The following is a 12,385-nucleotide window of genomic DNA, read 5'->3' as shown; positions in this document are numbered from 1 at the left end:
TTCCAACTTTTTAGACAACAAACATCCCTTGTTCCCTCAAATAAAAACATCAGTCAGAAGTAAAAGACCCATGCTTCTGATCTGTAACAAAGAAAGATACAGAAGGTCATTTTTACCATCATCTATCAAAATGCTTCCATCTTAACCATCTTGTATAAGTATACTTACTACCTTAGAGCATGCATCAAAATAACATTGAGTGTGTATCTAGCTTACGATTATTATTGTAGCATATTGTTTATATTGCTGCTTATTTATATTATGCATGTGATTGTAAGCCTATATTATATAACCTCCTTACACTTATATATCTCACTTTGAAACTGAGTCCGAATAAATAAAACATTTTTTCGGACCCGAGTCTGAATAGGTAAAAACCCATATTCGGACTCGAGTCCGAATAGCAGATAAAAAATCTAATCGGACTCCAGTCAGAATAGAGATGGCCTTTTATAAAACTGTTGAATACTAGACTAGGAAGCTCAAATGCGGCATCCTATATGTCCTCTGCTATGAAATAAGGTATTAACATCAGATGAGCGTCCATATATCCATATTGTTGACATTGCACTTTACTTACTGAGTGAAAGTTAATGTCCTACGCATGACTAAATAACTGACCTAGATATTATAATCTAATTCCTCCTTCTTCAGGCAGGTGTCAGGCCTGGAGCAGGCCCCAATGATCATGTTGCGCATTCCATCGATCCATAAAGCGCTCAACAGAACATGCCTAACATCCATATTATTGTCAGTGTCAGTGCATCTGGTTGTAGCTGAGCGTTGCTAAATTATTTAGAAAAAAAAGCTATGTATGATGGCAAAGTATGTTAATTGCCATTTAAAAAAATAAAAATTATTGAATGGGTAGTACATGGGAATTCATGTATGTTTCCAAAGAATGCTTGTTTTTATCCTTTTTCTACCCATGTCAATGTCTGTACTTCTGACAGACATCATTCCAGGTTCTGGAAATTCCAGGCAACGGTTGAGCGAAGATGACGTCACCAATCAGGGACGCTACCTCCTCAATAACTTCATTTATGAACGAATGAAAAATGATGGCTTGGAAAATATTCCTGGAATGGAGCAGCTGCAAGAGCCCGGGACACCCAGAGGTACAATAAGACAAAAAATATTGTCTATTTATATTTTTGACCTTGTTCTGTTCCTTCCATTTGTCATCCACCTTTTCTTTATTTGGTCTCATTCTTTCATCACTTCCTCCTGTTTCTTTGTTGCTTAGATTTTTGTGTTATTACGAGCATTTGTATTGTTTTCATTTCAGCTTGTCGTCTGGAGTTATCACCTTCTAATCACAAGTCATTTCGTAGAGTTATATTTTAGGCATGAAGAGCGCAGAGGAGTGTTCCCAGAAAGCAGAAAATGGCTTGGGATTCCGAGTTCTGGTGGCATTTGAGTATGATAATATATTGTATGGTTTAGAAATGTATTGACTTGTGATGTTAACTGATTCCGTCCATGATTTTTTCAGGCTCTGGACAGAGTTATTTTTCCCTGCTCAGTTTTAGCCCTGGGGTGCATCTATTTAATGCATTACTGTGAAGCTCTAAGTCACTCTAATAGGTATGTGTTGTCATATACCAAACTGATGGGAATAAATAGAAAATTCTGTTTATATCAATAGCAATGACCTATAATCTGTTTGTATTACATTTTCCTTCTGACAAAAACGAATGAGAAAAAAAAATTGCGCAACAGCTCTTCGAAAATTTCGACTTACTGCATTTTCTCAGCTCTACAAGTCCTTATAATCCATAGGAATCAACACAACATTGTAGCGATATCACCCTAGCACACATTTATGCAAGAATTTCACAAATTTAGTTGAATATCTTTCTTTGAAAAGCCTTTTTATTATACCAGGCTCCATGTTGTTTACCCTTAGATCTAGCCTAGATCGCAACAACAAAACAACGATTTTTGCAAGAATTTCGCGGAGTTTCGATCGATGTTGGCGCTCAGAGATTGAGGTCAGGTTTGTTTACAAGTTCTACTTCCTTTCGACAACTTAAAAAGTAGGAACTATGTTAAAAAGTGCACCTTTGTTTCGGATTTCGTTGAGCCGCTCACAGCGGCCGAAAGGAGGCAGCGGAAAAACTCAGAGCCGCTGTCAGCGGCCGAATGGACGGAACCAGTTAAGACACTTGGTTTTCCAGTATTTTTTTTTTTCATGATCTTATGATGGGATATGGGCTCTTTATTTATATATGCCTTAAAAAAAATTATAGCTCAATGCAGTTGTGATCAGGGACTTCTTTATTTCTCAGGCCCCCCCATGGAACATGTCCGTGAGATTGGCAGAGCTCTCCGTTTCATTGGTGACGATTTGGACAAAGATCAAACTTTGCAAGAGTATGTGAAAATTGAAAAATTTTAATTCCTGTCAACACTGACTTTAAACTCTTTTGTAATATCAACCGCTGCTTAAGTAGTAGTAGAGTCACAAAAAAATTCTTGCTGAGATGTTCATGTGATTTTTACATTGATGTATGTGTAGCCTCTTTGTTTTTAGACCCCCTTTTCCCTGCACAAGCACTCTGAGTAGTGGGTTTTAGTACAGCTCACTGAAGGGGTAGCATGTTAGAAGCATTTTATTACAACGATTAGATTTTTATTCTAGTTCGGAAGCTTTTGACCTGATGATTCTTTGGCATTTAAAAGTAATTAGCTTCTTAAGTTAGTGAGAAATTTACTGGGATGCATAATACATTGTGAAGAAGGACCTCAGTAGAAAAAAATCTTGAAACTCATCTCAAACCATAGACTTAAATTGTAATATCCTAGACTATTGACTCTGACATACTTCTTTTTCATTATGGAGCACACAATTTGAGACAAATGAAAAGCATGGGGGGAATTTTACATGCTGCGTGCAGTTGTCTATAGCGAGACTTGTGTTTTGCTGTATTTCCAACTTTTGTGTACTTTAACCCTTTTGGATGTTTATCGTCAATATGTCGGGAATGGCAAACGAATCCATTGGATGGAGTTTGCCGGTTTCCTGGTGATCGAGGGGGGGTGTGTCAATCATGAGCTAAAATTACAGAATTCTGTGGCTAAAAAGAGAAGGGAAATCTTCTGTGTGGAGCTGCGAACTTGTGAACTTCCTCTCCCGTTTATCAATAAACGATTCACTTTCACATTCTGCAACTTACTAGTGGGCGTTTTGAATTTGATAGAACATTCTGCAATTCCACCTTGAATTCAGGTGATGAAGAACCAAGAAGTGGTGATGAAAGTGACTTTCCACAAAAAATACATGCACTCTTATACATACCTTTTCCCCCAACCTAATACTTATAATAATATACTAGAACCATTTCTGAACAAGAAGATGTAAACGTTTGAGGGTCTTCTCCTTCAACTAATTTTTTTGGTAGCCTTTTCCCTGAACAGCGTTTTTTTTAGCGCTCTAGAGCAGAGAGGCCGCACTCTAGGGTGTGACAAAACTGGGTGACCACCCTCTGAAAGAGTTAAATTTAGCTTGAAAAAAATTACTGCTTGCTGTTAGTGTGGGTTCTGCATTTTTTTGTGTGCATAGTTTATCTGTATGTCTGTAGGTTTAGAGATTTGTATGTATGTCTATAAATGTGTTTGTGTGTGATGTGTGTGGTGTTGTTGTTGTTGTTGTTGTTGTTATTTTTAAATGGTCACACAGTGTTTATTTTCTCTCCTTTGATGAATCAGTTAAGTTGAGTGATAGTGGGTGGTTGGCGGGTGCTCTGGTGTGGTTTGCTCCTTCTTTCCTATCCAACATCTATCGTCCTTATCTCTCCTCCTTCTTTTTTGTTTTTTTTACTCTCTTGTAACACCTCTTGTTTGTTTTAGTAGAGGTTTTATGGCTCTCGCCACTGCATAAGGTCATATGAGCGCAAAGGTGTGGATGTCAACAGAGAAGTCCTTACAGGGAATCAGGCTTACTCAGCTCAACCTCTCTAATTTCAACAGCACAAAGTCTGCTTCAACTATCAAGGCACCCCGGAAATAGCAGGTCATAAGAGTGTGACAAACATACAAAAGAAGTAGAGGAAAATGACAATAGTACGGATTAGGATAAAAAAAGCAGCAGTTCCCTGTTGCTGTTCAGGCACTGTTATGAGCATGGCATTGATGAATCAGCCTATTGACTAGCATCTGCGTTTGTCGTGACTGCGATTTTTGGCTGTTTTTGGTCCGTGAATTGCAGCCGCGATTTTTGCATTTTTCAACAAAAAAAGCTACTTCATAACAATATTAGACATGTATTTTGAAAATTTTAAGGTTTCCATGTATAGATATTTTCATGCGAAGAATGTAGGTACATGCTATACATTGCTTTTAGTCTTTTATTTTTCCCTTTGTTGTTTAAAAAAAAATATTCTGATGTGTTGTTTTTCTATTTTCTGTGTATACAGCACAATGTTATTTAATGTGATGTTGTTCCTACATTAAAAATATATAAATGTATTATAGTTATGTTAGAGTGTTTCTCCACCGAAAGCCGAATACTGGCCCTTGGGTGTGGTTTCATAATTTACATGTTAAAAATATCCTGTACTTCTTCTTGAATTACCCTCATTTAGGGTTTTAAAAAATGGCCAATCTTTGGAAAGTTGGACACACACCCTTATTTGTTAATTTTTGTTGTTTATGTGCTTATCTAGTTTTGACTTAATTCTGTTGTGAAACCTGTGTTTTTCCCGTTTTTACACTGTGTGGCTACAAATGATATTCTGGATGCTTAAAACAGAGCCCACCGCCCCTGGGGGTGGTAACACCTCTAATCTTTGGCACTTATATGGCCTTTGTGTGTTACAAGTGCCGTAAAACTCTTACTAAAACTAAACTAAGTTGAGTGATAGTTCTGTCTTGTATAGCACTTGCAGCCTTCGAGGTATTGGGCACTATAAATGTTCCTATAGTTATTATTAGTATCATTATTGTTATTCTCTCTAATCTTGTCTGGTCTCATCTATTCCCCAGTGCAATCTCGATGGTCCCCCCAGAGGCAGAGCGGGCAACACTATTAAATGTAGCCAGGAATATATTTGAAGATGGCGTCTTCAACTGGGGTCGTGTTGTGGCTCTTTTTTACTATGCTTACAAAGTATGCTCTAAGGTAAGCATGGGGTTAATACACTTTATTTTTTTTGTTTTTTTTACCTCCAACTAATTTAGAAGTGTACATTGTCAGTTGAATGCAGATTTTTGTGCGTGTGTGTGTATGCATGTATATTTATATGTACACACACACATACACACTCTCTCACACACACACTTACACACACTTACACACACACACACACACACAGCGAACAGATTTTCAGATCCTGAAGTTCCGAACAGATTGGTCTGATCATGAGTGCCAGTGCCGTGGCTATCTTTGGCGTATATATGTACTGTACAAAAACTGGTTTTGATGACGGCTCCTATCTTCTTAGTATTCAGAACAAAATGTTATACGAAAATGTACATAAATGAAAATATTTAACATCAGAGAGAGTAGAGCTAATTAAACTTGACTACAAATTTCTTCTACCGAAGTACCGTAGCTGTGGAGAGAGATAGAGACAGAGAGAGAGAGAGGGAGAGAGAGGGAGAGAGAGAGAGAGAGAGAGAGAGAGAGAGAGAGAGAGAGAGAGAGAGAGACAGAGAGAGAGAGAGAGAGAGACAGAGAGACAGAGAGAGACAGAGAGAGAGAGAGAGAGAGAGAGATGGCAGAAGTATAGATCAAGATGTGCTCTTGCTAGGGTAACAGAAGCATTCAGGGAGAGATCTAGCTTGCTACTTCATTTGCTTGTGTGGTTGTGCGTTTGTGCAACAGCAGGTATCTACTACTCTCGGCATGTTAAGTGAATGTTGTCAGTGTGCTTAGCTTCTCTTTACTCAAACACTCACTCAAAACTCAAAACTTCAAGCCTAAACTCTACCAGGTTTACCGATGGAAAAATGAGTGCACTATCTTTTCATTGGTCTGTTGTCTTGTGGGCCATTAGACTTCACAGGTGTCTGTGGTGCAGTAATCAGGTGCTTTGCTGTCACACACAGAAGATCAGACTTCGACTCCTCTGTGGGGATAATTTTTTATCTAGTTTTTCGGTCTTGTATCACTCAGAATGGGTGGATCATCAATCAAGCAGGGTGGAAGCACATCTTAATTGTGTTGATGTAAAAAGCACATATGTGAAGTGTGCTGACAAAATGAGTTACTTCTCATATTCCAGCTTTAAGGAAATAGATATGAAATGGTTATAGGAGACGTTTTTACAATTTATAAGTATGAAATAATAGAAGACAGGTTTATAGATTCTAGTTAAAGAATGTAATAATATGGCATCCGTAGAAAATCTATGAATTTGATCCTAATTTCGATTTTTGGCCAGTATCTCCATTTGTGGATTGCGAGAAGTACCTCATTTTGTCAGCTCGCCTCACATATATTTAAAACAAAAAAAAGCATATTAGTCTTTATCCACAATTCTCTTTATTTCAGGCTTTGGACAGAATACCCCTGGTGCGTGCCATCATCAATCTGATCGTGGACTTTATGAGAGAGCATGTTGTCAAGTGGATCATTGAGAGAGGAGGATGGGTAAGGACTTTTTTTGGTGAATTTCGTAGGCTAAAAATTGACCTTTTGTCTCTGGATTATGGAATATATTTAGGACACGCGATGTGAAGCTGACTTTTGTCTTTGCAATTACTTTACATATTTAATTTGATAGTTTTTCACAAAGATCACTTTTGACTAGTCTTACAAGTCCAGTCAGCATTATTTTTAGTTACAGCCAGGTCAAAAAAATTTTCTCCCTTTCAAGATCGGTTTAAGCAGCCATGCTTATTGAAACTTGAAATTATCCATGTTCAAAGGTCTTGGTGAGACTTTCCAGGTGTAGAAGTCAATATCCGGTTCTTCTGTCGCACCAGTGTGAGGGAAAAAAGGGAGTTTAGAAACGGTACATGAGGCACTGATTTTGTATTAGAATGGCAGTTCTCAGCATAATTATGATGGAATCTTGTTCGCAGTAAAAAGTTAAAAAGACCAATTTTTAGGTGTGTTGTTCTTTATAAGCTTGTGTGTAAGTAATGAAAGTTGCAGATGAAAGCTAAAGTTAGCAAGACCTTAAAGGCATTTTAGAACTAAGAATGTCCCAGCTTTTGAACTTCACTCAGAACAACCAAATTTGTGTGTGTATGGGCAGGGGATTAATTGTTCTTTTAGATATATGGAAAGGGGATAAGACAGAAACTGTTGTCCTGCGATTCTGGACTGTGACTTGAAAATTGAGGGACACTAGATCTTTTGTCCATGTAATGTCTGCGGTCCTTTTTACTTATATATAAAACAGAGACACATGGTGCACGTAAGTCATTTTGGAAGCGAACTGAACAGTACTGTGTTGCTATGATCCTATTGACAAGACTTTTGTTCTTCATGTCAGCATGAAAAAGAGATGGACTGGAGACATAGTAGTCAAAGGTACTGAGAAAAAAAATTTTTAAAGGCTTTTTTTCATTGCTTTGTAAAGACGTGAGTTTTATTCCCACATGAGAATGGCATCATGAATATCTCTGTCTGCCGGGGTGTATCGTGTATCCCACAGATAGGGTTGGAGCAGCCCACATCCTAAATTGTCTTGATAAGGGTGTAAATAAATCATTCTTTATTTTTTGTTTTTGCAGGAAGCAATTCGAGAATACTTTGGCACGTCATCCAAACAGATTGGTCTGATCGTTGGTGCCAGTGCCGTGGCTGTCTTTGGCGTTTATTTGTACAAGAACTGGTTTTGATGACGGCTCCCATTGTGTCTTTGTCTTGGTTTTATGTTTTATTTATTTTTTTGTTGTTGTTTGTTATTAGGCAGGAGGTTTGAGAGAGAGAGAGAGAGAGAGAGAGAGAGAGAGAGAAATAAAGAGATATGGAGAGAGGGATGAGGTTACAGAGGGTGTGTGTACCTGCATGTATGTATGTATGTATGTATGTATGGATGTACTTTTGTGTGTATGTGTTGGAGAGTGAAGGAAGGAGCGTGAGAAGGGGAGAGAGAGGGAATAAATGTTATTTAGATGGATATGATAGTTGACAGGAGGTAAATACATCTAAAGAAATAATATTTACAGTTGGGAAGACGTATTGTGAATGAAGGGAAGTGAATAGAGACGGTGGATTGTGGGTGTAAATCACAAGGAGTGAGACATTTGGTATTTTATTTGTCGAAGAAAGCAAGCAACAGAAAGACTAATACTACTGTTACACGCACTGTCAGGAAAGTTATTGTGTTACTTGCACATCAGTGTAATTTATAGTGTCACATGCACTTTAGTGTAATTTCCTTTGTTTGAGTTGAAAATAATTTTGCTCAAGGAAAAAATGCATGCAAGGAGTTGGACAGTTTTGTTGTAGAATTTGTAGTATAATTGAGTTTTAATGTGTGGAAAAAAAAAGGATGGTTTTGTTTGTATTCTTCAAGAGTGTATTAGTTGTTTTATTGTGAATTTGGTTCTTGTATGCTGGCTTCCCCCCCCCCCCCATTATAATCTGTTTCAGTACAAAATACTTAAGGTGGATGTTAAGTCTTAACAAAGTATCAGTCTGTGATTGCTTTGGTGAACTGAAGGTGTCCCAATTGGAACCTTGTCCAATGATATTTCCAGCCTGTAGGTGATATCCTCGCAAAATTACTGCGTTAAGATTGTGATGGTTTTCTTCATGTGTTTCTGAACGAGAAAGCCCCAGCCTGGGTGTGTTGTGGCTGTTTTGGCCTTTTCCAACAGCATTAACACATCTCCTGTAAGATGTGTGGTACCTTACCCTGTCTTATCAAAGGTATTGCTGGAGGAGACTTTCATTTCCTTAGCCACTTGCCCTCTTGGATGCTTCTCATTTGTGCCATAAGCTGACATCTTTTTTATTCACAGTAATTTCGAGATAAAGGTTTTTTTTGTCAGCGTAACCATTTTAAAAAGGCGATTTTCCGAACTTACAATTCTAATTTATTAAAAAAACTAGTCACAGTTTCTCTGTGATTTTTTTCACACAAGTTTGGTAACTGATCAGGCTTTCTATTCAGCAAATAAGAAAATTTACCACCAAAAATAAAAAAAAAGTGTTTTGTCAGCTTACGGCAGATTTATGTGTGGCACCGAGGAAACCAGTTGGAATGTGATCATAAATTTTGAGATTGTGACTTTTTTGCATATTTGAAAAGATTAATCTTTTTTTCAGTATTATGCTCTTGTTTTGAGATTCTGTTCCATCTGGGGCATTCTGTGAAAAGGGAATGAAGTTCCAAAGAATTCTATATCTTCTTATGATATTTCTCAGAGCCACATGGGTTTAACTGGGTTTAACTTCTTGCTGTTAAAAATTGAAATTTTGGCTACATCTATGGGTATGGAATGCAACTGGGCGATATCTCTTCCTGAAATATTTTCATCGATATAATGCAAGCAGGGGATGTGCTAAGTAATGAAATTCCTGGCTCATTAGGTTCTCCTCCTCTTTTAAGAGGCCGGATGTTGAGTTTTTGCATATAATGAACAAGCACAATGTCACCTCTATGGGCCAGAAATTATGGTACAGCCGAAGAAATGATGCCATTCGCTGCACTTTTATTTGTTGTTATTGTTAATATGTGCCAGTTCCCTCTATTAAAATCATTTGTTTTATGTTACTTCCAACATTGCGTCCTTTTTAAGAGAATTTAGCTCGTAAATGGAGGATAGGTGATAATTGTGGATATTTTGATATATATATTCATGCTCTCCATGTTTTTGTTTTTTGTACATGTGAAATGAAGACTGTAGTTTGTACAGAAAATTATTATGTAAGAGCGAAATTACAGTCAGTTCATTGGGTGATAAATTGTTGGAAGAAAACTATTCTGGGTTGGGGAAAGTCTGGATGGGGTTTGGGAGGGGGATTGTTCATTTTCTTTGTTTGAAAAAATGTGGTTGGTTGGGAGTATCTGCTTGTTGTTATGAGTGCGTTGTTGATTTGAATTTCTTTTGTTTTGATCTTGACTGATGTCTTGATGTGACGGCAAAATGCCGAGTTCCTTTTATGGGGTTTATTGGATAAATTATTTGCTACACCACTCAATATTCATTTATATCCTGAGTTTGAACTAAGTGACTGATTAAGCCACACATTTTATTGCCAGGTTTTTTTTGGTGCTCAGTTATAGATAGGATTATTGAATAACCTTGCTGATGCTCTAAGCATCTATTCATATCCTCACCTGCAGTGAGTGTTTAATCATGGCTGCTCTTTTGAAAGAATATTCTTACTGGATATTTCTGAATTTGAGGAAGGCTGTGGCAGCGAAGGCGGTTCTTCTAATCTTTTCACTATTTTAGTGTTATTTCTATCCTTCCTTGTATTTGTTTTATCATTATTACTGCTTTATTTTCTCCTATGTAGTAAAAGCTAAATGATGGCGGTTTTACTGTGGAACAGCTTTGGTGAAAGCACCAAAAAGTGTATATGTGACAACTTTGTAAAAATGTAAGCTTTGTAGTAATTTCTAATGCCAACAGTGAATAAGGAATAAGAAAGAATACTGTAATAACAAGAGATTTTGAAGTGCTTTGGCAGACTGTGTCCCGAGTTATGATGAAAGTGACAGAATTATTTGTTTTCAGTGAAAATTAGGTAGCCAGGAATATATTGACGCCCTCGCAATAAGAAGACAAGCTTACCTTTTTCTATGTTATTTCTAATGTTTTTGAAGCATTTCTAATCAAAATTCAAACCAGTCTTTGTCTGAACCTATGAAATGGATAATTTACTATTATCAATTCATCAAATAAAAATAATTGTAATATTTTGTGGGTTAGCCGGTCTTATCACAAGGGCGATGATATAACAACTTTTCCCTGAACTTGACAGATATTTCTGAGAGTTAGACTTGGACATAGAATCCTGTTGTTTTTTTTGTAATCAGAATTTCTGCTATGCACAGTCCACTTTGTATAAAAGATGTCAATTTGTAATCAGGGATTATTGTAAGATAGATTATTATCTTTGCAAGCATAATAAAACCATACACTTTAGCATGTTTATCTGAAGGGATTTTAGTTATCTTACACGTTGACAGAAACTGTTCATATATATATATATGTATGTATGGAGCAGTTGTTTGACAAAAACGCTAAAACTGTTTCTTTTTTTTTAGCATATAAACGTTTATGTGAGAATACTTGAAGGAAGAATAGATGTGCTGCACCGACTGACAAAAGCACTGAGTCTGTTACTATTTTTAGTGGAGGAATAATAAAGTGTATCACATCTTATCTTGTTTTTTGTTTCCTTATCTTTAGAACAGTTATTGTGAGGTCACAGCGCACTGTAGTGGTCATCTTGTGCTATAGTTATAATAATGATAATAATAATAATAATAATGAATAAATAAGTAAATAGCATTTGTATGGTGCATATCCCCGCTCGACAGCAAGCTGTCTGCACTATACACCAAATCTTATGCTGTCCAGTTGTTCCTCCTTACTATTGCTTTCTCTGGCCCTTTCGGGAATCTTTCGTGAACGCTCGCAGGGTTTCTCACTATTTCTGTGTGGAAAGGGAAAGAGGAAAGAAGAGGATTCTCTTTGTCAATGTGCCCTGTCAGAGGAAGCAGACCCCCTTCCCTTCTCCTCCCTCCCTCCTCCCCTTTCTTCTCTTCTTGGAGGTTTCATGCCACTAATTATTACGCCACATTCTGATTTTTATCATAGCAGAAACCTGTTATGTGCTGCAAAAAGGGTTTCAGACTAACAACATGCTGACGTGAAGGTATTTTCAATTGAAAAGTTTAGGAGTTTGGGTAACTTTGAAGAGGAATCGAATGAAAGAAAATTGTCACTAAAATGTTAATAAACAACACCAGATTGGACGCACTAGCCATATGCTGTTTAAGAAAACAGGCGATTGGAAGATGCTACTGCTAGCTTCTACTTCTTTATTCCTCTTTGTTGTTTCTTTCGATTAGTGTCAGACTTGGTTTTTTCTCAGCAATAAATGTCCATTATTGTGTCTATGTGCTGCTCTTTACTCACCCTAAACTGAGACATAGCTCTTTCTAATCATACACAGTTGAGCATTGTACTGGTGTGTATATACCAAATATCTACCGAACTAAAAAATTTGCCCTGGACAAGATTTTCAGTTACTCGGCCAAAATATATCTCCCTGTGAAGCTGTCAAGTCTATATGATAATCTGGCACCTGATAATACGTCGACTTTTGTTTTGATGCCTATTGCTTCAAAGAAATCTTTTACCTTCCCCTTTTACTTTATGTTGACAGTTGATTAACACTCTGTGGATGGTTTGGGGGACGCCATTGGTAGGTCCTACTTCTCAACTTCCCCTCTGTTATTTCTGT

The 12,385-nt window shown here is 37.2% G+C and overlaps 1 protein-coding gene across 1 annotated transcript in view; it reads left to right on the top strand.

The window, feature by feature from the left end:
• The window catches only part of LOC101854270 (apoptosis regulator BAX), a 13,007-nt gene extending 1,709 nt beyond the window's left edge, over positions 1 to 11,298 (top strand). The window contains exons 2-6 of the mRNA XM_005104390.3: positions 954 to 1,118; positions 2,292 to 2,376; positions 4,987 to 5,122; positions 6,497 to 6,595; positions 7,687 to 11,298. Of these exons, the coding sequence (XP_005104447.1) occupies positions 954 to 1,118; positions 2,292 to 2,376; positions 4,987 to 5,122; positions 6,497 to 6,595; positions 7,687 to 7,794 (593 nt within the window). The 3' untranslated portion in view covers positions 7,795 to 11,298. The remainder of the gene's footprint in view (positions 1 to 953; positions 1,119 to 2,291; positions 2,377 to 4,986; positions 5,123 to 6,496; positions 6,596 to 7,686) is intronic.
• Positions 11,299 to 12,385: the final 1,087 nt, after the last annotated feature.

This window comes from Aplysia californica, unplaced genomic scaffold, assembly GCF_000002075.1.
Source record: "Aplysia californica isolate F4 #8 unplaced genomic scaffold, AplCal3.0 scaffold00418, whole genome shotgun sequence".
NCBI lineage: Eukaryota > Metazoa > Mollusca > Gastropoda > Aplysiida > Aplysiidae > Aplysia > Aplysia californica.
This window is presented reverse-complemented; position numbering and strand designations above follow the sequence as displayed.